Below are 26,485 nucleotides of genomic sequence, written 5' to 3' on the forward strand. Positions count from 1 at the left end.
ACTCCAGTCAGAATGGCAACTATCAACAACTCAAAAAATAACAGCTGCTGGAAAGGGTGTGGCGAAAAGGGAACACTTCTACACTGTTGGTGGGAGTGTAAACTAGTGCAACCTCTGTGGAAAGCAGTGTGGTGATTCCTAAAAGCTCTAAATATCAACCTCCCATATGACCCCACAATCCCCCTACTGGGAATATACCCTGAAGAACTCAAATCACTCTATAAAAAAGATACCTGCAAACGTATGTTTATCACAGCATTGTTCACAATAGCAAGAACCTGGAAACAACCGTGCTGCCCATCAAAAGAGGACTAGATTTAAAAAATGTGGTACATATACACGATGGAATAATACGCAGCCATAAAAAAGAACCTGATAGCAACCATGCTGCCCATCAAATAGGACTGGATTAAAAAAATGAACAAAATCATGAATTTCGCAGCAACCTGGATGGAACTAGAGTTTATAATACTGAGTGACCTCTCACAGAAACAAAGATCCGAGTATCACATGTTCTCACTCATATAATGGACCTCGAACATCCAATGTAATACTATAAGAAAATGATTGACAGTACTGGGAAACTATGGGCGGGGGAGGGAGATGGGATCAACAGTAGCAAATATCTGTCTGGGGACGGGGAAACACCTCTTATCAACAAGGTGCCTGAATGAAATGCAATTGTATACCTAGCCCTTAACTGTACCCCACAACATCATAATAAAAAATATTGATTAAAAAAACCCCAAAAAACTTTTCACTGATAATTTTTCCTAGAGGAATTTAGTACCTACAGACTCATATAATTAATAATTACTATGTCTATCTTAAAACGGGGAGAAAAAACTTCTAGAATATAAGCATATGTAAGTAAGTGCAGTTCAATATATTAATTACACAAAAATTTTAATAAGATTTACAAAGAGCTCCAGAAATTTTAACATTAATGATTCTAGCCTCCTCATTATATACACTTTTAAATTTGATTTTAATATTAGTCATAATTTGTATATTATTAAATGCATTATATATAGTTATATAATACATAAAATTCACAGCAGTATAATTATATTATATAACTTATGCTTAGATACTCAATTACTAAAGTATTTTAGAAATAATCTAATTAAATCAACTGTAAGATATAAGATACATAAACAAGTAACTCCAAAAATATATCATTGGATCATAAAACAAGGCAAAATAGATGCAAATACTATTAAGAGACTTAAAGTTTTGATACCAAACTCTGTCCAGTTACTTATGGATATGTAGAAGAACCACAGCATGATTCTATGAAGTTTGGGTGGTAAGAAATGCAATGCACTCAGAGGTCAGGGGATCTGATTACTACGACCAGTACAACCTGGAGTGTGTACTCCATAGACCAGTGCTGGTCAGCTGCTCCTGGCTCACTATGATCTTAGAAAACAATTAGTTTTCTAGATTGTAAATCAAGTCCATAATTAAGAATACTTTTTAGTTCAGCTGATGATTTTTCTGTAGCATAATGTTCTCACTGAAGAAGCAGTACATTGGATTACAACCTAGCACAAGTTCCTTATCTCATAACAGACTGGAAACAGTTTAAAGATCAGGACTTTGAAGAGCATTGTTGTAGAATCTAGACCAACCTGAGGCTAAGAATAGCTGAGGCTTTGACAAAGTACTTTAATTTTCTGGGCCTCAGCTTCTTAAACTTAAAACTGAAATGCTGGAGGTAGATTAGCCTTTTATTCTACAAATTCTGTGATTCTAGAATATTGGATAAGTTAAATTTTAGGACCAGTCCACAACAATAATTTCTCTATTTTTTCCTCCTAGGTTCAACAAGTCAAAAATTAAATCTGACCTAGTAACAAAAGTTAAATATTTAGCATAAAATTAGATGTTACTCTCTGATTAATTATTTTCAGGAAACAAAAAGACAAAGTCTGCCAGTAACTAAATGTATCACATAGTCCAGTATCCTTACTCATGCCATCTTTCTCCCACAGAGAAGATTTTTCATGACAAGGAGATCTAACTTCTTTTCAGTGTTGTTCTGAGAATTTTTATCACTAATTCTGTAAACTTCAGGAATTTTAGCCAATGTAGTGGGCCTCTGATCAACAAAAGAGCAAGGTAAACTCTTACCAAAAGGGGTATTTTAATTTAATACCAATATCTGGATTATCCACATAACATCCAAACATGATTTTCTAGTGATTTGGCCAACCAGAGGACTTTGAAAGAAACTTAAGTCCTTGAATCTCCAGTTGCTCAAATTCAAAGGCTTTATTATGACATGTAATTTCCCTCAATAATATTTAATGAACCATAGTCAAACAAAAAAAAAAAGCAATCCTTCATAATCTTACAGGAGGGAGGTGAAGCAAGGGTCACTGCTCAATGACAAGGGGCTAAACTGGGCCATTGGCTTCCTCTCTTTCTAACTAAGAAAGGTATCTGCTCATTTTTTAATACACATATTAAATTTCTGTCTCAGTAAAATTATAAATTACTGAATGAGTAGTTAATTTTCTTCAGTCGTAATGTCTTAAGTTAAAAACCACTTGCTTGAGATCACTTGGCTTCTCACTGGCAAAGGTAGAAAAAAAAATAGTTTGAAATCTCTGAATTCTATCATGTCTCAATAGCATAACAGAGATTCAGTCATGTCCTGTTCTTATCTTACCACTGAGAAAAATGCCATTAAGACTAACCCTCAGGGTGGAGAAAATCTCAGTACATTCTGATTATAGACCAAGATGAGATCTCTACCCTTTGTTGGACAGCATTTGTAGCATAATTGAAGCAGTGTGGTACAAAGTAAAGATTGGACTTCCATATAAGGCATTTGCTCTAAAATGAAAAAAAAGTATGTTTATTGAATCACAAATTATGCTATAATCTATAATGTATCATTTCAAAAATCCCAAATGATTTGGTTATCTTATGATTTTAAGGAATACTGTCTAATATCATAGTTAAAATTTTGATCAGAACATAAATCTCATGTAATAGTTGGGCTGGAAGGGATCCTGAGAATTTCTATAGTCAGGGTGCTCTACTTTTGATAGTAGCATACCTAAATTTATTGTTAGAAGATCTGCCTTTTAGAACTACCAAATCATCACTTAAGTCAGAGTTATGAAAGTTCTTATCAAGCAACAACTCTCCTGCTGCTTTTTCTCGAGTAATTTTGTTTTCAGTGAGATTAGAGAAGGGACTGTGAAATCCGAATGATGGCAACATTCTGTAAACCTTCATAAGTTAGGAACTTGACTTTAATCTTTTCAGGTTAAATATTTCTATTTTTCCCTTTCTCTTGACAGGTCAGAGCAACCCTTTTGAGTTTTCTAGAAATTATCTGTTATTATTGACATTTAGAGAACTCGGACTGGAGAGAGTTTAGTTAAGACTTAAACAATGCCTGCGTCTCATGACAGACATATATATGCATTTTCTTTTAAGCATTTATTACATCTTCTTAAAGCATTAAAAGAAAAACAAAAGTAAGTAAAGAACTTAGAGATCACCATGTCAGCAGCCCTCCGTTTAGAGATAAGGAGACAGTCCCAGGGAGGAGGGAAGACTTGATCACAGCCCCATTGCCAGGATGTGGCAAAACTGGACCTAGAAACTAAAGTTTTCCATCCCTGTTCTCAGTTGCTGTTCTTTGTCAAGGCCTAGACTCTGAAAGGCCCTTCAAGTTTTGTTGGGACTGGCCTTTTTGTTCACTTAGGAAGAATGGGAAGGAGGAGAAACTTGGCTAGAGGAGAGCCTGGGAAGGACCGGTGCTGGTCCCCACCGGTATCTCCACGTCGTCTCCACCGGTTCATCACGATCTTCTTGCCTTGTCTGGGGATTTCCAGCTGGTGGTTGCCTGGCTGCACCAGCACTGCCCGGGGGGGGGAGGGGGGGGGACACGGACCTTTCCTGCCAACCTCCATGTCCCCGGTCTACTCCTCAAGCTCCACCTACTGCAGTTAAGTGTTTACCGACTTGGTTTTGGAAAACTGGAGTCCTCCTTGTTATGAGGCTTCTGACAGCTGAACAGCCTAGCTGGCCCACACAGCCCACAAATCCGCTCCCTCTGTCACTACTCTTCTTTCCACTACTCTGGTTAACTTCACACAACTTAAAGTAGGAAGCTTATGATGATACGAAAATTCTTGGATTTTGTGCTTATTGTGCTTTCTGACGAATCTAGATTCACTAACTTATTACTAGTATTTTTTTTCCAGTGTCCTTGGCTATTTTCCATTTTACGAACACCAGGAGATACTGAAGGCAAAAGCACTTCTAGTTCCACGTTCCAGTGCCCAGGTGAGCAGTCTTCTGCCCAAAGTCAGAGCCCCAGGAAGACCAGAGCACGCAGCTCACGGAAAATAAACAAGGAGGCTCCATCCTGCAGAGCCATATATCCCTTGTCACCTGGGAGGTGGAAAGACCCGGAGACATCCCTTGTGGATGTAACTCGCAGTTCCCCCAAGCGTCGGACGCGTCCACACGCTTGCCCGCATCCTCAAAATTAAGCACAAACCTTTGTTTCCAGGGATCGGCGCACGTCAGCTTCCTGGGATCGCAGCGAGTGTCTGCGAATGACCGGGCTGTCCTGGGCGCTAGGGGGGTCCTCTCTGCCTCGACCTGCGGCCCCTCCGTCCGCAGCCTGTTCCACCACACAGTCACAGGGCTCTTTGCTCCCCTCGCCTTTGCGTGCTGAGGACGCTTCTCCCAGTGCCCTGGGACTCCTTTCCCAAAGAGCCGAGCCCTGCGGCGCGGACGCTGCGGGGTGCGGGACCAGCTTTTTATGGACCTAAGGACACATGGAAAGGAAGGCGCGCACTGGGACAAGGATTTCTCTCACCTCCTTCCTGGTGGGTCGTCCGTTGGACGCACAGATTTTCCAAATTAAACCAGTGCTGCCCCCACTCACCACCTTCAAGGGTCGCGCGCACCTACAGATGAGGAAACCATTATTTGCCTGAATAGAAACCCTTCTCTGGGGAAGATTGTACAGTCTTGAGCCCCCCTTCCCCACTAGCCCCACGAGAGCAGCCCCAGACCTTGTGCTGCAGTTCCTGACCCTGAAGCACGAGGCCAACATCGGCTACCCCTGCAAGCGTACGTCTCAGGCCCGCGGGACGCTCCGGAGCCTGTCCCTCCCTACCAGCTCCGGTGCCCTTCCCCACCAGAAGGAGGCGGTGCAGACCCCGCGGGAGTCCGGGTCCGACAGGCCCCGGCGGGCACCGGGGGCGGCGCCTCGCCGGCTGCGGGTCCTGCTAAACGGCCGAAAGGCGACTAGCTGCGCGCGGGTGGGGCCGCCAGGACCTCCCATTTGGGACCGAGTTGAGAAACCGAGGTGGACGGTGACCCGCAGGCGGCCTCCAGGGGGCGGCCCCACCTTCCCAGGTGCGGGGCTGAGGTTCCCCCGGCCCGCGGGGACGGCGGCCGAGGCCGCCTCCCCTTTGTGAGGCCAGGCGGGGAGGTGGCCGCCTGCGGATATCGTGCTGTCCACCGGGTGCAAGTACGCCGTGAAGAAGAGGAAAAAGCCAGTGCGGAAGAGGCACGCCGGCCAAGCAGCGCGGGCGGCGACTCTGAGGTCCGGGCGGGGATGGGGCGAGGGTCTGGCTGGAGGCCAGCAGGGCTCGAGGGGGAGCTGGGGGAGCCCTGCGTCCTCCATGGTCTTCGAGCCCGGCTAGTTCCCTGGTGAGGGATTCTTCCCTGGGACTCCCGCGGCGAGCTCTCGAGTTCTCAGGTGGGTGGGGCGCCACGGCGCTGTCCTCCAGGGCATCGAACGCTGAGTTGATTGGGCTGGGGAGGAGGAATTTAATATTAAATAGTTCCCACTCTCACCCCCAGAGACTGCGGCTGAGGATTTTTAACCTTGACAGCAAGTTCAAAGCCTCGTTCAGGCTTGGGTCGCTAGTTTTCTGGAACGGGCGTGCCGGGGTCTCCAGAGTTTGACATCTGGTGCTCCAGGACCCCGCGATGCACGCTAGGGCTGGATTTATGCGGCGTGCAGTTGGCAGAGTTGTCTCCAAGGCAGACGTGGGAATTGAGGAGGAGAACCATGCTTGTCTGTGAAAACCCTCACCTCACAGGCGGGGACTCCGAGGTCCTGCCGGGTGGAGGAGCCCCCACCCCATCCCGCTCCTCCCTGACTCTGATCCGGGTGAGCATCCCCTCCCCTGTTCGCCCGCCCGCCTCAGCGATTTGTGCGGGAGTGGAGGGGTAGTCGCGCCATTTGTTGCAACCGCCCGGGCGGGGCAGACGTTCCTGGGGACAAGCACATTGCCATCTTGTGGGGGACAGAGTCCCCGGACCTGAATCCCTGGGTCTTCGCTCCTCCCCATCCTCCTCCCTCCCACCCCGCTCCAGAGAGAAGCGGGCCCGGGAGATGCTGCTCGAAACTAAGCCACAGACTGCGGACCCTCTGGGCTCAGACCCGGGGGAGCTTCAGAGAGCTGGTCCCGGAGACCTTTCTGAGGGGCCCCGTGGGGAAAGCAGGCTGAAACGCCAGGGTCTGGTCTACGTCTGAACATTGTCCACAAGATCTCAATTCTAACCAATTTGATTTTTATTTATTTATTTATTTATTTTTGAGTCGGAGTCTCACTCTGTCACCCAGACTGGAGTGGATTTTTAAATACACAGAATATCAGGAAAGAAGTCAGATCCCAAAAGGCAAATGTTGCATGAATTGATTGATGTGAACCTTCTCCCCAGAAAATGGATTGTGGGAGGATGAAAGTGGGGGGCTAGTAGGGGCAGGACTTGGGGGGAGTCTGGGAGGGGAGGTGACTGCTAATGGGAGAGGAATTTCCTGAGAGGGGAGGATGAGAAAGTCCTGGAACTGAAGGTCGTCATGGTTATACAACATCGTGAATGCACTTGGTGCCACTGAATGGTTAACTTTAAAATGGTGAGATTTTTATGTATATTTTACCACACGCTTACACAAAAACAGGAAACTTTTCAGTAAGGGCACAGATATCAGAACCAGGCTCCTCAGTCATTTCTTTTCCAGGGCAGGGGAACCAGTAATCACCGGATAACTGGAAAAGATGTTTAAGACGGGAGGTCACTGAGAGTATTACAGATAACTTAAACTTGTTTTAACTGAAAACATCGATGTGTGTCAATTTGCAAATCATGTGATGTCCTCGTCCATGTTATTGCATAAATGGCACCCACAGCATGATGTCAGCCATTTAAAGACTCTCATCACAATCCATATCCTGCCATCTACACTAATTCAACAGCAACTTTTTCTGCGCTCAGATTGGAGTCATTCCAAAGCATCCCACGTGGTTTACTCAGAAACAACCCTTTCTCTTTGCTCCTGGACATAACTCATCTGGGTGGGAACAGTGTCTGGGAATTCAGTGCCGTTGCTTTGGGGCCGGGGATCTGCAGCCGGCTGACCACACAGCGCCGGCTGACGGGAGACTGAGTTAAGTGGTGGTGAGTGGGTTAATGGCCATCTAGTGTAAAATCATCCTCATTTGCAAAAACTTTACAGTCGTGTTTCAGAATCATCCCAAATGTGTTGTTTTCTCAGGGCACCTGAGAGGGACTTAGGACAGGGCGGCAAGTGGCAACTGGCCTTACCCGCGTGGATCCGGACCTTTGCATTCTCGCTAGGCCTCTTCTCCTCCCCGTGGCGTAGGCTGTGGTCGTGGCGGCGAATCCTGCACAGGCCTCTTTGACAGGGTCGCCTGGGTATGGTCCTGGCAGGGCTCTGGGCCTCCTGGGGGTGGGGGAAGCGGTGGAGGTAAGGCGAATGGGGAAGCGATTCAGAGCCCCTCCCCCTGGCCGCTGTTCTCCCCAGAAGCTGGGTGGCAGCTGATTGGGAGCCCACGTGGCCCTTGCCGAGACACATCCTGGGTCCGGCCCTCCCCCAACCTGCTGTATGCACCGCGATGTGAACTCCGCGCTGGCTTCGTGGTGGCTCGCTAGCCACGTCGTGTGCTTGTCCCTGTGTATTGCAGAAATGTGGACGCCATCTTACAGAGGACAGAATGAGGGTCCTGAAAGATGTGACTAATTTCAGAGGACTTTGAGAGGGATCTTTGCATAAGCAGCTTTGAAACAGAGCCCTGGAGAGGTTTGCAGAGTAGAAAACTGCCTCCAACACCAGTGCAGGGTCTCTTCTTTTCAAATGTACTGGGGACTCTTGTGGCTGTCCTCACCCTGAAAGTGTTGCTGAAGCAGGGAACTTGTCCCTGCCTGCTGTTGAAACTAGGCTGTGCATGTGGTCAAAATCAGCCTCAGTCTAAAGCCACACATCTGTGCAGAGTGATACTTAAGAGTTCTAGCTTTGCCAAGCTTCCTCAGAGAATTCTTGCTCCCTGGGTGGTAAGAGCCTGGGCCTAGGGGTAGCTCCTGCAGTCCTGGGTCCTGCTGTCTGAGGTGCTGGTGGCTTTGAGCTGCTGTGCCACATGGAGGGGCACATCATTCTATCATACCAGCTCTACACGAAGATTTCCTGATAATTTTTCTCTCACAGCAGAAAAACGTTTCACGATTCTGTTTTCTAATGTTCACCTCTGCTTCATTTTCTTGTTAAGTAGGTGTTTCTTTTGTAATAAAAGCATCTCTGCAGCAGTTTTCCTTTGAATAGATTCAAACAACTTTGTTTCTCACAGCAAATGAAGGACTCATTCTTGGAATATATCTTCTCATCAAATCCTTAGAATTTGTACATATACCCATGGGAACTGGGTCTGTTCATGAGAACCACCATGAGGGTTCCTATACTGAGGAAAGACCCTTCTCCCTAGGTGAGCATCTGAACAAGTAGAAATCAGGGGCTGCAGTGCAGATTCACAGATTTGGCTGCCTGTTTCTTAGGGGTTTGTTCTTCCTCTCTAAGGTAAAGTCCCCATATCTACTAGGCCTAACTTCTAGTAGGTGCTCAGCAGACAATGGTGCATTCATATGTGTATATTCACATGGGATAGAGGTCAGGAGAGTGTGTACACAGATTAGCAGTTGTTGTTTCCAGTGATGAGCTTTTGAGAGATTGTGCTTGCATTAAAAATTTTTCTTTCAATGATCAGGCAGTAGGTAATCTTTAAAAACAAAGCCAAACAATAAGATGGAGGAATATTTAAATACAAACACCATCAGCAAAAGATGCAAGTAAAATTTGCAATGTGTATGATAAAGGATCACTATGCTTAGCAGAAAAATAACGCCTACAAATGATGACAAAACGATGAACATCTCAATTGGAAAAAATGGGCAAAGCAGTAAGGGGCAACTCACAAATCAATAGCCAATAAGCACATGAAAAACATTATTAGAAATTAAAGAAATAAGAAACAATCAAATATGAGATACTGTTTTTACACTGAGAAAAGCCCCCAAACAATGAATGTTTGTGTGTATGTTGTGATGAGAATCCCATTTCAGTTGTTTTCCAATGTATAAAGCCAATTGTGCCAGCACAGTCATCAACAGTACTAACATTTGACTGGGCTTGCTAGGTCCCACTTTGTCCTAAATTGGATTTCTCTCTGTGCACTACTGTGTTCCTGAGTCTGAGATCCAATTCCAGACCATGCTGACTGTGCTGCAATAAGTTGACATTTCTTTATCTTTGCAAATGCCTCTCTTGTGACATCTGCTCATCTGTATTAACTTTAGAATCATCTTGAGATAGAATCATCAAGTTCCACCAAAAAAATGAAAAAGAAATAAAATAAAAGTCCCTGGAGATTTTGAGTGAAACTGAACTGAATCTGCAAATGTCTTTGTAGAAACTCAATATCTTTAATCTGTTGAGGCATGATCTCTCATGGAGTCAGGTCTTTTTAGATGACTTTTTAAATATAAATTTTCTCTATAGCTTTTCGTATCTGATAATATATTTACTCCTAAACATTTTACATTTTATAAAATGTAAAAGATATAGTTTTTGAAATTCATTTTCCAGCTGATTGTTACTAGTATATAAGAATGCAATTATGAATGTTGATTTTCTTACCCAGGAACTTTATTAAACTCTATTAATAATTTTAATAATATATCTATGTGGTAGTTTGCTAGCGCTGCCATAACAAAAGACCACAGATCAAGTGATTTAAACAACAGAAATATGTTTCTCACAGTTTGGGACACTAGAAGTCCAAAGTCAAGGTGTTGGCAGGATTGGTTTCTAATGAGGTCTCTCTCCTTGGCTTGCAGGTGGCTAACTTTTCCCTATGTCTTCATGTGGTTGTACCTTTGTGCGTGCATCCATCTGGTGTCTCTCCCTGTGTATTCAAATTTTCTCTTCTTATAAAGATACCAGTCAGATTCAATTAGGACCCACTCCAAGGGCATCATTTTAACTTAATCATCTGTTTAAATCATCTCCAAATATACTCATATTCTGGTGTACTTTAGGACTTCGGCATATGCATTTGAAGGGGTGGGGAGACATACTTCAGCCCATAATAACCTACAAATTTTCTATGCACAACAGTGGTTCTCAAAGTGTGGGTACTGGGGCAGCAGCACTAGGGTACCTGGGGACTTGTTAGAAATACAAATTGTCCAGGCACACTCTACACCCACTGAACTGTGGGTGCAGATCTACAAGTCCTACAGATGGTGAATAACAGACTAAAAGTTTGAGAACCACCCATGGTACGGTCATATAGCCTGCTATTAATGACTTCTTCTTTTCCATTTCAGTCTTTATGTCTTTATCTGTGCTGCTGTAATAAAATATCAGACTGGATAATTATAAAGAACAGGAAGTCCAGGATCAAGGCACTGGCATTTGGTGACTGGTGAGGGCCTTCTTCCTGCATCTTTTTTTTTTTTTTTTTTTCACAGAGAGGCCACATTTTTTATTGATAACTCAATCTCTACATACAAACAGTATTGCACAAATTATAAGTGGATCAACAATTATATTACTGATACAAACTCATAAGAATTCACATAAAACTACCGCTCTAGGTTTTGGTGCATTTTGTGGCAGCTACTTTAGTAAATAAAACAAACATAAAGGAACTCAGCTACTTGAATTCATGAGAATCAGCTTTCAAAAAAAGCATACAGGTCATCTCATAGAATTAAAAATGTCAAATCCAGGAAAATCAATAACTGACAAAAGGAGCACTTTTAAAGAAAAGCTGGTGATAAAAATGTGAGCTTAAAAATCATTTAAAAATTTTAGCAACTGGACTTAGGAACCAGAAAGTGTGCACATATTGGCAATTTTAGGACAAGTCCCCCATGTTCTCCATCATAATTACGACTAAATTCCAAAAGAGTAATTCTGGGTTGCTACAATGTCGTCTCTGCTATAAACCATTGTTTCAAAGTTTGAAGAAACAAGATGGTAATTCACATAAAAGGGTTTTAAAATAAGATTTTTCCTATTCAAAATAAAACTAATATAATCCCCCCCAAATTACAAAGAAATTCTATCAAAATGTTGACCAAAGAAGCCAGACCACTGCTCGCTGTCACTGACTGCTCCAGGGGGCAGAGCACATGTGCCACCTATGAGGAAGGGAGATGGGCAGAGTCCCAGCTCCCTAACTTGTGCACTGAGGGAGGACAAAAGCCCTTCGACCTCCCTGGGGTTTTGTGTCCTCACATACAGAATTGGGGGAGCAAGGTTAGATGGCTTTTAAGAAATTCTTCAACTAAAACAATCCAAATCATCTTGAGATCCCATCTTTGAGCAGACAGGGTGGCAGAAGAAATGGATTAAAAACCAGCTGGATAAAGTATTTCTCACCTTTTGATACCATCACTCAGAACTCAGTTCTACACTACAGTTCAAGGAAATCTTCACCCAGCCGTTAAAGGGTATGTGGTATGCAAGTGAGGCATCTGACAATGAAATGTTTGCTCAAGACATAAAAAGGCCATGCCAAGTTTGGGTGGAAAAACAGTGTACCTGCATGTTACTGCACCAGCAGTCAGGATTTTCTACCTCTGAAACTTAGGCGTCACCAGTCCAGTTGAGAAAAATGTTGAGAAAGACGCACATTCAAGCCACTCCACAGCGCTCCAACGGGTGCACACCTATTATTCTATTTGCTGAATGGATGAACAGGTGCTCGGGAGGCAACTTCAATGAAACTGGTTCTACTAAGAAAGGATGCGGAGAGTGAAATGATCCAAAAGGAGCAATGGCTTCTCATTTTCTGTCCCCTACAGAGAATACAAATACCATTTCTTCTGGAATCCACCACACTGGCTTCATTTTCAAAATGCATCACTTTATTTTCTTTGCAAGACAGCCACATATTAAGCACGTGGCAGTCGCTTGGTTTCTTCAGTAAACCCAAAGGCCTCTTCGAGCTGCCCTGGGGCTTATGGCCAGAAGTCCTGAGGTTTCAAATATTAAAGCTTTCTCCACAGCCACAAGTTCCTTTGATGTTTGGGTTATTGAACACAAATTCACTGGATAATTTGTCTTCAACATAGTCCATTTCTGTTCCTAAAAGTGTTAGCTGTGCTTTCTTTTCGATGAACACTCTGACTCCATCTTGAACAACTTCTTCATCAGAATCTCCTTTTGTCTTTGTATATTCCAGAGTATAAGAAAGGCCATTACAGCCCCTGGTTCGGACACCGACTTTTACACCTACGTGCTCAGGCTTATCTTTAAGAAGTTGTTTTATCTTGTTTACTGCTGAAGGTGTCAGGGTGAGGGCGGCCCGGGTGGGCTGCAGCTTCCTCTTGCTCACAGCCCGGACGGTTGCCCGGACGAGGGAGGCCGACATGGTCACCGTGCCGGCGCCCCCGTGCCTCGGGCCGGAGCTCGGCGCCCTCAGCCTCTCTCCGTGGACACGGCGGGCGCCCTTCCTGCATCTTTATGCTCAGGAAGCTCAGAGAAGCAAACCTATTCCCTCAAGCCCTTTTATAGTGGCCCTTATCCCAGCTCTGAGGGCTCTGTCCTCATTACTTAATCACTTCCTGAAGGCTCTACCTTTTAACACTATCACAAATTCATAAGTTTAGTTTCAACACATTAATTTCAGGGGACGTTTTAGACCATAGCACCTACTTTATTTTTCTTCCCTTAACGGACTGGCTATGCCCTTCAGTATAATGATGAAACAAGCGTTAATGGCAAGCCTTCTTGTGATTTGGTTTCAAAGGGTGTGTTTTCAGTGTTTTACCATCAACAATGCTATTTGCTGTGAGTTTTTTTAATCAGTGCTCTTGCATGTTAGGGGGTTTCCTTTTATTCAAAGTTCCTAAGACTTTTACATTTTTGTTTTAAAGGATATTTAGGCTGTTTTATTATCTTACTACAATTAATGTGTCTAAATTTTCTAGATAGATGTATAATTCTCACAAGAATAATCTTGTGAGAATGTCTTGGCCAGATGCAGTGACTTACGCCATAATCCCAGCACTTTGGGAGGCTGAGGCAGGAAGACTGCTTGTGCCCAGGAGTTCGAGACCAGCCTAGACAACATAGTGAGACCTCATCTCCACAAAAAACTTTTTAAAAATTAGCCAGGCATGGTGGCATGCGACTGTAGTCCCAGCTTCTCAGGAAGCTGAGGTAGAAGAATTTGAGCCCAGGAGGTTGAAGATGCAGCGAGCTATTGTCATGTCACTACACTCCAGCCTGGGCAACAGAGACCTTCACTAAAAAAAAAAAAGTATCTGTAATATAAATATAATATAGTCATGAATTACTAAAGAACATATGTACCTTCAATTTTGATAAATATTACTAAATGTCTATTCATTGTGGCTGCACTATTTTTCTATTACAAAATTTCTTTAAAAAATTTTTTTAGATACGGGGTCACGTGCAGGTTTGTTACATGGGTATATTGTATAATGGTAAGGCTTGGGCTCCTGTTGAGCCCATCACCAGTGATGGGCATGGTGCCCAGTGGGCAGATTTTCAACACTTACCCATCTCCCTCTCCCCTCTTTAGGAGTGCTCCATTGTCTGTTGTCTTGTGTATTCGGTGTTTAGCTCCCACTTACTAGGGAGAACATTTGGTATTCAATGTTCTGTTTCTGTGATAATTCACATAGGATGATGGTCTCCAGCTGCATCAGACATGACTTTTTGTTTTCTAATAACTGCATAGTATTATATGGTGTATGTGTACCACATCTTCTTTATCTAGTCCACTTTTGATAGGCACCTAAGTTGGATCCATGTTTTTGCTATTATGATGCTGTGCTAAACACGCAAGTGCATGTTTTTTGGTAGAGTGATTTGGGTATATATCCAGTAGTGGGGGTGCTGGGTCAAATGTAAGTTTATTTCTAGTTCTTGGAGATATCTCTAAACTGGTTTCCACAGGGGCTGACCTAATTTACATCTATTGTTTTTTGATTTTTTAATGAAAGTCATTCTGACTGGTATGAGATGGCATTCCATTGTGGTTTTGATTTGCATTTCTTGGATGATTAGTGATGTTTAACTTTTTAAAATATGTTTGTTGGCTGCTCATTTGTCTTCCTTTGAAAAGTATCTGTTCATGTCCTTTGCCCACTTTTTAATAGGGTTATTAGTTTTTTTCCTGTCAATTTGTTTGAATTCTTTGTAGATTCTGGATATTAGTCCTTTTGTGGATCCGTAGTTTCAAGTTGCAGACTTTTTAAAAACAATCATTTTTAAAAATCACATTTACGTTCAGGCGTGGTGGCTCATGCCTATAATCCCAGCACTTTGGGAGGCAAAGGTGAGAATATTTCTTGAGCTCAGGAATTTGAGACCAGACTGAACAGCACAGTGAGACCTCATCTCCACAAAAAAAATTTTTTTTTAATTAGCCAGACGTGGTGGCATACCCTGTAGTCCTTGCTACTTGGAGGCTGAGGTGGAAGGATTTACTGAGCTGAGGAAGTCGTGGTTGTGGTGAAATGTGATTGTGACACTGTACTCCAATCTGGGTAACAGAGTGAGAGCCCCTACTCGAAAAACAAAAATTCAAATTGTGTCAAATGCTCTTCTTCTGTTGAGATGATCATAATTTTCCTTTGGTCTTTCAATATAATGAATTACATTAATGACTTTCTAATGTTAAGCAAAAATTGAATCTTGTATAAACTCTACCCGTTACAATGTATTATGTTTTCTCTATATCACTGCATGTGGTTTGTTACTTTTGGATTTATGATTCAATATCTGTTTGTGTGTAAGATTGGCCTGTAATTTTTATTTATTGAATTATTCTTGTTAAGCTTGGGATCAAGATTATGCTAGCCTTATAAAAATGATTTAAAGACATTCCCCTTTCTCTTCTCTACATTTGTGTAAAATTGGAAATCTGTAATTCCTCAGACAGTGACAGAAATCACTTTTTAAACATCTAAACCTAGGTAGCCTTTGTGGGAAGAATTTTTAAAACTTGTCCTTATTTATTATTTTTATATATAATTTACATACGGAGAAATGGACAATCTTAAATCATTCATCAGTTTAATGAAAAGGTATCAAGATACAGAACATTCCCAGAAAGCTCTTAACTGCGCTGCCACCACTGCTCAGAGCAACTTATGGTCTGATTTCTACGCCATATGTTAGTTTTGCCTAATGTAGAATTATTATCAATAGAACCATATTGTATATACTTTTGTGTCTGGCTTCTTTCACAATTAAGACTCATCCATGTTATTGCATGTGTCATTAGTTTATTTCTTTTCATGGTCAAGTGGTAGTTCATTTTATGAATATACCAGTTTTTTTTTTTCCTTTTTAGCTATTCTTCTATAGGTAGACATCTGGGCTGATTCCATGTGTTGGCTATTATGAATAAAGGACTACAAATATTCCTACATAAAGCTTTTTACGGACATATGTCTTCATTTCATTCCAATAACTACAGTAGTCCCCCTTATCTGAGGTTTTGTTTTCCACAGTTTCAGTTACCTTCAATCACAGTCCTGAGGTATTAAATGGAAAATTTAAGCAATAAAAACTCCTAAGTTTTAAATTGTGCTGTGTTCTGAGTAGCATGATGAAATCTTGTGCCATCCTACTCTACCCTACCCAGGTTGTGAATCATCCCTTTATTCCAATACATACACACTGTGTACACTACCTGCCCTATACAATGTGATTGTATGTATGTGAGGTCTGACAAGTTTGCAAACTTGCCACTGTGCGTTTACATTGATTGCACTGTATAAAAACTCGGTAAGATTTCATAACCTTGGCTTATCAGTGTCTCATAGCTGTGTCCATGCCAACATGTGGTAGTGTCTTGCTGAGTGACATTTATTATTGTTGTGGCATGTTTTTGTGTGTAGTCCCGAGAATGTCAGAGCTTGAATTAGAGCAACGGCAAACATTAAATTTCTTGTTAAGCTTGGCACGAATGGAAGTCAGATCAGGGACATGTTAGTCCAAGTTTATGGGGACCATGCCATGAAGAAAATGGCAGCATACAAATGGATTAAATGTTTTTCTGAGGGAAAAGAAAGCATCACTGATGAAAAGAGGTCAGGCAGATATAACAAGCAAAACTGATGAAAACATTGTAAAAATCCATTGAATTGTGTGTCAAAATCGTTGTCTGACTGTGAGAAGTGTAGCAGACCAAATAAACATTGATAGAGAGATGGTTAACTGAAAATCTTGGCGTAAGAAAAGTATGTGCAAAAATGACCCTGAAGGAGCTCTTGCATCACGATAAGGTACCAGCTCACACAGCACTGTCTGTGAGGGAGTTTTTAGCTAGTAAACCAAAACCTGTATTGGAACACCCTCCTTACTCACCTGATCTGGCCTCTAGTGACTTTTTTCTTTACCCAAAGATAAAGGAAATATTGACAGAAAGACATTTTGATGACATTCAGGGCACCAATGGTAATGCAACAGCTCTGATAGCCATTCCAGAAAAAGAGTTCAAAAGTTGCTTTCACAGGTGGACTAGGCACTAACACTAGCTTCCTTAGGGGAGTTCTTCGAAGGTAATAGTAGTGATATACAACATAGAGGTATGTAGTACTTTTTCTAGAACAAGTTCATGAACTTAATTGTCATACCTCATAGGAAAAAACATGATGCATATATGGTTTGTTGCTCTCCCAATTTTCAGGCATCCACTGTGGTCTTAGAACTTATGGGGAGACCACTGTACCTAGGAGTGCAATAGCTGGGTCAAGTTTAATATTTTAAGAAACTAAAATAGTTTTTCAATGAATGAGTTTCAGGTGCTCCAAATTCCCTCCAGCCATGTGTTGCTAGTCTTTTTAATTTTAGCAATTCTGGTGTGTGTGTACAGGTGTCTTAATTTAATTTGTATTTCCCTGATGAATTGTGATGTTGACCATGATGTCATGTGCTTTTTGGCCATTAGTATTTCTTCTTTCGTGAAGTGTTTATTCAAATTATTTTTCAATTTCCAATTGGTTTGTAAAAGTCCTTCATGTATTCTGGATACAATTCTTTTGCCAGCTATGTATATTGCAGATAAATTCTCCAAGGCTGTGGCTTGACTTTAGTTGCTTAATTTTTTTGAAGTCCAGTTTGTCAATTTTTTGCTGTTATAGTTAGTTCTTTTTGTGACCTAAGAAATCTTTGCATATTCTAAGTTTGTGAAGATATTCTCCTTTAATACCTGTAAGACCTATAGTTATTTCCTTTCTTTTTTCTATTGTTAATTTATATTTTCTCTTTTGTAGGGATTGCTTACTCTAGCTAGCTGATTATCAGTTTTATTGATATCGTCAAAGCTTTTTGCTTCCTTTATTTCCTCTGCTGTTTGTCCATTTTCTATTTCGTTGCTCTGCATTTATCTTTATTATTTTCTTCTACATAATTTGGGCTTGGTTTGCTCTCGTTTTTCCAATTTCTTAAGGTGGAAGTTGAGATCACTTATTGTAAAACCCTCTCCTTTACTAATGAAGTAAAGCTATAATTTTCCTTCTTTTCACTGCTCTAACTGTACTCCACATTTTCGCATGTTGTCCTTCATTGCCGTTTAGGTATTTTCTCTCTCTCTCTCTTTTTTTTTTTTTTTTAGGTATTTTCTTATTTCCCTTGTGGTTTCTTCTTTGATCCATGAGTTACTTAAAGATGTGTTAACTATCAAATATTTGAAGATTTTTTTCAGATACCTTTTTGTTATTGATTCCTAAATTTCATTGTGATTTGGGAATATTTTCTGTATGGTTTCAATGCAATGTATTGATACTTGTTTTGTGGCCCAGTATATGATCTATCTTGATGAATGTCTATGTGTGCATGGAAAAAACTCTGCCATTGTTGAGTGTCATGTTCTATAAATGCCAATCATATTAGGTTGACAGGCAGTGTTGTGTATCCTTAATAATTTTTTTTAACTATTTGTTTTGTCAATTACTTTGAAAAAAAATGTTGACACCACCAACTCTAATTATGGATTTATCTATTTCTCCTTTCAGTTCTGTCAGTTTTTGATTAACATATTTTAAATCTCTCTTATTATATGCATATTTATTTAAGATAGTTATGGCCATTTTATTAATATGAATATATCCTTCTTTTGTGGTAATACTCTTAGTCTTCAAGTCTTCTTTGTTTGATAATATAGCCATTCCAGTTTCCTTATGATCACTGTGTATGTGGTATACCTTCTGCAATCTTTTTACTTTTAACCTATGTCTCTACATTCAAATTGTGTTTTTTTTGACCATAATGTTGGGTCTTGCTTTTTTATCCAGTCTGATATTCTCTGCTTTCTTACATTTTTGTAATTATCATTACTGTTGAGCTTACATCTACCAACTTGCTGTTTGTTTTCTGTTTGTTCCATCTATCCTTTGTTTTTATGTTCCTCTTTCCCTACTTTCATTTGAGTTTAATATTTTTGGTATATCACATATCTTTTTGTGATTTATTAACTATACTATATTTTTTTTCGTGGGTGCTCTAAGGTTTATAATATAAACCTTTGACTTATTACTGTCTACCTTCAAGTAATCTATTATTTCATGAGTAATGTAAGCATCTTACCACAACATATTTCCATGTCCCCTCATTCTTCCTGCTACTGTTTTCACACATTTCTACATATGTTATAAAACCCATAATGCAATGTTGTTAGTTTTTCTTTAAGCAATTATCTTTTAAATAAATTAAAATCAATAAAATAATTAATATTTATCCTCATTTTTGTCATCTAAAAAGCATTCTTTATTCTTTCATTTCCATCTAGTATCGTTTTCTTACAGCTTGGACATCTTTTTATGAACATTTATTGTAATTCAGGTCTATTTACTCCCATTTTTAAAGAATCTTTCTCTGCACATAGAATTCTGGGTTAATAATTTCCTTCTTTCAGTATATTTGAGATTTCATCCCACTGTCTTCTGGCTTCTATTCTTTCTGATAAGAAGTCAGCATTAATTCTTATCTTTAATTCATCTGCATTCAACGTGTCTTTTATCTTTGGCTACTTATAAGATTTTTTCTTCATCATTGGTTTTCAGCAATTTGGTTATGATGTGCCTTGATCTGGTGTATATGTGTGTCCATGTGCACAAAAGTGCTAATCCTGCTTGGGGTTTATTGAGTTTCTTAGATGTCTGTCACTTTCATCAAATTTGGAAATTTTTCAGCCATTACCTTCCCTCTCTCCTTTCTGTGACTTCAATGACATGCATATTAGACTACATAATGTACTACACAGTTAGGAGAGAGTTTCCCCTCTCTCCTTTCTGTGACTTCAATTACATGCATATTAGACTACATAATGTAGTTCTCGTGACAGTGAGGCTCTATTTACTTTTTTAAGCCTTTTTTCTGTGCTTCAGTTTGGATAATTTCCTGTTGTTAGTCTTTAAGTTGACTAATCTTTCCCTCTGTATGGTCTAATCTGTTGTCAAGCTCAGTCCACAATTTTTAAAATTTCAGATATTGTGTTTTTTCATCTCTAGAAGGTCTATTTGATTTTATAATAGCTTCCATTTCTCTCTCTTTGTTATGTTCATGTGTTGCTTTAAATCCTGGAGCACAGTTATAAAAGGCACTTTAAAGTCTTTGTTTATTGTATCACCTCTCATTTCTATTTGATTTAGCTGACTGATTTTCTCTTTGTCTTTTAAATGTTTAGCCTTTTAAAACATTATACCTTTTGCTTTTTATGTTTTGAACTTACTCCTGTTCACTAGAGATTGAGATTGTTTTATTTTGGGAGAGATAATAGAAGTAATTTTATCCATGCTACTTTGGAGAACTAAATCCTCATGAATGTCTTGAACTAATGACTGGCAGTCCCTCTCCCATGGCAGTACTGTGCCACGAGAAACGAAGATGGGGCACTAGGAATGCAATGTCATGAGGAGAGCCTCCAGCGTCTGTTCTTTCCAAGCCACATGTGAAACCTTTTGTTTTATCTATGGGAAATGTGGGAACTTTTGAAAATGAAACTCAGAATAAAGATAGATGACTGGTAGAGTGACTTAAACCTCGCAGGAATCATTCTTCCATGTAGATGATGGGAGATTGCAGAGATGGGTGGACAATAAGAGATTAATGTATACACACACACACACACACACACACACACACACACACACACACAGAGAGAGAGAGAGAGAGAGAGAGAGAACTTATATGTATGTATGTATTTGTATACAAGAGGAAATTCAAACAAACCGGGAATTTATTTATTAAAAAATTATGTATTTATTCTTACATTTAACTTCAGTCACCTTCAAAGTATTCTCTGTTTGATGCAATACACCTATCAAGATGCTTTTTCCACTGCTCAAAAAAGTTTTTGAATTCATCAATTTGGATGCCTTTTAGTGCTTCTGCAGTTTTTGTTTGTTTGTTTCAATTCTTCCACATAGGCAAAATGTTTCCCTTTGAGGACTTTTTTCATTTGGAGAAACAACAACAACAAAAATTGCTTGGGGCAAGATCAGGTGAATAGGTAGGGTGGGATATGGGGTCATGCTGTTTTTAGTCAAAAACTGCAGAACACTAGTGTAGTGTGGTCAGGTATGCACATAAATCACCATCATGAAATGGGTAAATGTGTTGAAAGAATCTCCAGAAAAAGCTGAATGCATTCTCTCACAACAATGCTAGCTGATACACGATGCCAATGGTTTCCTAGAATACTTACTTAGCCGGGGAAATCTATACCACAAAAAACCCTCTTTCCAAAAGATAATTCCAGTTTTGGGGGGTGTCCTCTTAGTGTACATGTGTCCATATACATACACAAACATGGTCTGACAATTAAGTTCACAAACTCATCCTAGAAAAAGTACTACATACCTCACTGCTAAATATTACTACAGTCACCTTTGAAGTACTCTCCTTGGGAAGCTATGCACTGATGCCAGTGTCTAGTCCACCTAGCAATTTTGGAACTCTTTTTTTTTAATTTAAAGATGTAGGGTACAATTCAGGGTTAGGTATACAAACATTGATTATGCAGGTACCCTTGTTGATGAGGTGTGCCCCTCCCTCCCTTTGAAGTTTCTCTCAACTGTCAATCCCACCCCTCCTCCCCGGCAGTTTCCCACTACTGCCAATCCCTTTCTTATAGTATTATGATAATTAATTTTGGAACTATTTTTCTGGAATGACCATCAGAGCTGTCATCATATTACCACTGATGTACTGAATTTCATCAAAATGTCTTCCTTTCAAAGCACACATGGATTTTTGCAATGTTTGCATCTTCCTAAAATTATCTGTCACATGGTGAGCACAATCTAGTCTTTGTTGTCCTGTTCCTTTATCTTTGGGTAAAGAAAAAGTCATTGGGGGGTTAGATTAGGTGAGTAGGGAGATGTTCCAATACAGTTATTAGTTTACTGGCTAAAACTTCCTCACAGACAGTGCTCTGTGAGCTGGTGCCTTGTGATGCAAGAGCTCCTTCGGGACCATTTTTGCACACACCTTTCTCATGTCAAGACTTTCCATTAAGATTTCCCTGTTTCTCTATCAATGTTTATTAGGTTTGCTATGCTTCTCCAGTCAGGCAATGATTTTGACACATATTTCAATGGATTTTTGCAAAGTTTTTGTCAGTTTTGCTCTTTACTGACCATCCTGGCCTCTCTTCATCAGTGATGCTTTCTCTTCCCTCAGAAAAACATTTAATCCATTTGTACACTGCCATTTTATTCATGGCATGACTCCCATAAACGTGGACTAACAAATCCCTGATTTGACTTCCACTCTTGCCAAGTTTAACAAGAAATTTAATGTTTGTTCTTTGCTCTAATTCAAGCTCTGACATTCTTGTGAAGGTACACAAAAACATGCAACAACAATAATTAATGCCACTCAGCAAGACACAGCCACATGTTGGCACAAACACAGCTATGAGACACTGATAAACCAAAGTTATGCAACCTTACGGAGTTGTTTGTACAGTGCTCCCAACATGAGTGCATGATGGCAAGTTCACAAACTTAATTGCCAGTCCTCTTACACAGAGAGAAGAAAAAAGGAGAAAGCACACACATAGATAGTGAGTAACTCCGTGCGTGTATACTCAATTTTTAATAAGTAATACTTTCCTAAATGGAGTTTCAATCTTATCAGTGTTAATTGTGGAAGAGATTTTCTCATTTAAAAATTGCATACACAGCCGGGCTCGGTGACTCAGCCTGTAATCCTGCGCCTTCGGGAGGCTGAGGTGAGTGGATTGCCTGAGCCCGCGGGTTCGAGACCCGCCTGGACAGGGAGACCTCATCTTCTACAATAAATCAAAAATCAGCTGGGTGTGGTAGCACATGCCTGCAATTCCGGCTACTTGGAAGGCTGAAGCGGAAGGATTGCCAGAGCCCAGCAGATCGAGGCTGCTGTGGCCAGAAGTGGCCACTGCACTCCAATCTGGGCGACAGAGTGAGACTCCAATTCAAAAAAAAAAATTGCATACACATGCATCGGGCCAGGGTAAATTGGGAAGATGGCCAGCTCTTCACACAGGGAGTGCTGGCCTTGCTACTTTGAGTGCTGTCAGATCTAACTGTGTGTGTTAAAGATTCTTAGGTGCCCAGGACCCAGTGGGGCCACAGGCTGACAGGCGAGAAGGGAGTGAGGGCAGAGTGGTGGCAGGGCACCATGGACGGGCAGAACCTGAGACTACAGGACATGGGGATCTGGACTGTACTGTGCCAGCACAGCCTTGGAACTCCATAGGTGATGCTAGAGTGAAATTGCAGAGGAAGATGGAATGATGATCACTTTTCTTTTTCCCTTAAGTCCTAAGCCACCACCTCCAGAAGGAGCCAAGACCAACCCTTCCAAAAGGCATCAGGACAGGCTGAATCAAGAGCTGAGCCGACTCACCAACTTGTTGCCCTTCCCTGAGGATGTGCGGGCACGTCTGGACAAGCTCTCCATCCTCAGGCTGATTGTAGGCTACCTAAAGGTGAAAGGCTACTTTGCAGGTAGGTGGCAGCTACAGCTGCAAAATGAAGTGCGTGAGACTTCCAGCACCCACTGGGAGACTGTGGCCACAAGAGAAAGAGTTCACTTGGGTTCACCCTGCATCCAGGCAAGAGCTGCACCATGGCTTCCGAACCTCAGGCAGAGGCGGGAGGCAGGTACTCAACGCAGGTGGTGAGCCAGGTGTCCAACCAGGCCCATGCCTGTCTAAGTACAAATTCCAGCTCTGCATCATTTCAGGCTGCTCATGGAAGGTCATGGCAAGAGTTCCCTCACCCAGCTCTGTTCTTCTGTCCCAGGCTTTTCACAGAGCAGTGTGGGAAAAGTCCTTAGAGTGACTGCCCTAGTTCTTTCCACACTTTGCTTTGTCACCTCTCATGAGAATCCAAGTAAAACTTTGGTTCAGAATAAAGGACTCTTTTCTCTGAAACTAGCGTATGATTTAGGATTTTGTTTCTTCTGTCTTCTTGAAAACTTCTCCTCCTAAAATTCTCTGTCACACAGTGAGCACAATCTAGTCTTCATTGTCCTGTTCTTGATAACTGTGGTGCTGCTTAATGATAGTTGTTCTAACCCTTTCCTGCAAGTGGTACTGTATTCAGTGACACTAGATGAGTATAAGTGAGTGGGTGGCCTCCTGTGTCCCCTACAGTCCTCCTCTGTAAAGGAGAAGGTGTCCCTTTGTAGCTGGAAGCCGAGCTCTGGCATGATGGACAGGTGAGGAAGACTCTAAACTGAACAACAAGTTAAAAATGGTCACAATACTCTCATGGAACTTATTTTAATTTAGAAAAGCTTTTTTAGAATTGCTGGAAATTTTGGGAACATTGATAATAAGACAGTCAACTAAGAAAAGTCATTTCCACATCTAATTTCCCATTTTTGGACAATTCTATACTTAATGCCATATGGGTGGGACCACACATGTGGGGTGTGAAGAGTCAGAAACTCTGGATATCAGTCTCTGATGGTCATCTGCTAGTAAAGAGACCTCTTCTCTCCTTCTCTCCCCCACCCACAACAGTGATTCTCCAGCTTCTCTATCTGCCTCAGGGTCTGTGAGATTCTTATGTAGTGATATATGTGAATATCATGCCATAAGTTATCATGTCCCAATTAGATATGCAAAAGAAAGGAAAAAATTGTATCTTGTGTACACAGAAATGTTACCACATTGTATTTCATTCTTACTACTTGGAACATTTAAAACATTTATTTCTGTTTAGTTTTCTCTCTTAATTTGCTAATATATTGCTGCTACTTTAGCAAGGAATTTAGGTTCTGGGTGTTACAAATATGACAGATCTTTACTTCACAGACCAAAAGTACAAAACCTCAGCAGACAGTCTATGAAGAATATCCATCACCCTGGGTGATTGGTCATTGCCTGTGAATTCTCCCAAAGATTATGATTAGAAGCAGATGGTTCTCTTTTTCAAGGAGGAGAAGGTGACATGACAAATTACTCCATCTTTAATCATCTGGTAATGGCTTATTTATCTGTTGAGATAAATCACTAGACTCTTCTTTGGCCAAGGGTTCAGTTTCAACACCGTTACTCTCTCTTAAAAGCCTGTAGTCTCATGTGCCCCCACAAGCTAAGGGAAATGCATTTCTAATGCTTCAGTTCTTAAACAAATAAACAATCCTCAAAAGAAACCTGCTACAAAGACCTTGTGAAAGAGTTAGCATATGTTAAGTCTGACTACATGGGCATAGGCTATATTGTTCTCTTTACCTTTTTGTGAGTTTAAAATGTTTCGTATTTATAGTTTTTAAATAAAAATTTAACACAGAAAAAGTCTCTGGAAACAAAATACCTAAGGAATTATTTAAAACTAGTTTGTTTGGTTGAAATTCTCAATAGGGCTTCTGTATTAGCATGCTCTAGAGAAACAGAGCCAATAGGATGTGTGTGTTTGTGTGTATAGAAGGAGAGAGAGAGGTAGGGTGTGGTAGCTCATACCTGTAATCCCAGCACTTTGGAAGATCAAGGGAGGGGATCACTTGAGACCAGAAGTTAAGCTAGCCTCGGCAGCATAGCGACACCCTGTGTCTACAAGATTAAAAAATGACAATAAAATTTTTAAACAAAAGAAAGAGGAGCAAATTCTAAAGAATTGGATCACATGTTTGTGGAGGCTGGTAAGTTCAAAATCTGCAGGGCAGGCCAGCAACCTGAAGACTTGGGAAAGAGGGGACGTTGTGATCTCAAGTTCAAAGATGGTCTGAAGGTAGAATGCCCTCTTCTTTGGGGAACCTTTGTCTTTTTTTCTTAAAGTCTTCAATTAATTGGATTTGGCCCACATTATAAAAGGTAACCTTCAACAAGAATTAGTTTCAGTTACTAAAGACAAAAATTTTGTTTTAGTCTACAATAAAATATTTGACTCCATTTTGTGGAAACACATTCAGATGTTTGCGATTTAAGATCAAATCAAATTTAAATTGTGTTATTTTCTATTTTTCTAAAAATACGTTGGACACGGAAATGGTAAACTGAGACCAGACATAAAATATAAATGAATAAAAACCAATATAAATATGAATGATTTGCTATCCAAACAGAATAATTTATTGATGTTCTGTTTGTTTGATTGGTTGTAATCATAATGATATGGAGGAGTGCGGCTTCTGGATTGCCAATATGAGAAGCTTGGCAGATTCTCCCCACCCCCTGCTCAGTATGAGGGAAATTTTACTCTGGATAGGTGCAGCCAAGAAGATGGGACTCTCTCTCTTCTCAGGTACTCGTATGGAGTTATGGTTTCACCTGGGAGGGGTAAGCTGCTGACATCTCTCATCACCTCCAACTTGTATTTCTGAAGTTCTGCTCTGGGAAAGTTTGGCTGGGAAAATTGGGCTCACTTTCCCTACCCAGCCCTCACTCATAGGGTAGAAACTCTATTCCAGCACAGCAGACTGAAAATACTGGGCCCAAATTTCTCCAACTCAGCTCACATGTAGAGGAGAGGATCCACACCAGAAGGGGCAAGCCAAGATGACCAGGGGACCAGTGTCCCCTGGGTCACTGTCCCTGCCCAGGACCCCACTCATAGAGCAGATGTAGAACTGTGAAAGAAGTGACCACTGTCCATGCTCCCCACTTCAGTGCAGTGACACTGGAGAGAGACTGGCCATAACAACATAGATTTCTGCAGC

General features: G+C 41.1%; 1 protein-coding gene across 1 annotated transcript; it reads right to left on the reverse strand.

Moving 5' to 3' along the window:
• Nucleotides 1-11,586: 11,586 nt before the first annotated feature.
• On the reverse strand, nt 11,587-12,799 carry LOC103274905 (iron-sulfur cluster assembly 1 homolog, mitochondrial). Its single transcript, XM_008072321.2, has one exon. The coding sequence runs from the start codon at nt 12,723-12,725 to the stop codon at nt 12,336-12,338; it is 390 nt and encodes a 129-aa protein (XP_008070512.1). The 5' UTR covers nt 12,726-12,799; the 3' UTR covers nt 11,587-12,335.
• Between the last annotated feature and the right edge of the window lie 13,686 nt (nt 12,800-26,485).

Source organism: Carlito syrichta, unplaced genomic scaffold (genome assembly GCF_000164805.1).
Source record: "Carlito syrichta isolate Samal-C Ts95f unplaced genomic scaffold, Tarsius_syrichta-2.0.1 Scaffold315115, whole genome shotgun sequence".
Taxonomy (NCBI): domain Eukaryota; kingdom Metazoa; phylum Chordata; class Mammalia; order Primates; family Tarsiidae; genus Carlito; species Carlito syrichta.

Bases quoted from the DNA above. Each gene is read 5' to 3' on its own strand.
- LOC103274905 (XM_008072321.2), bottom strand. From the start codon at position 12,725: ATGTCGGCCTCCCTCGTCCGGGCAACCGTCCGGGCTGTGAGCAAGAGG.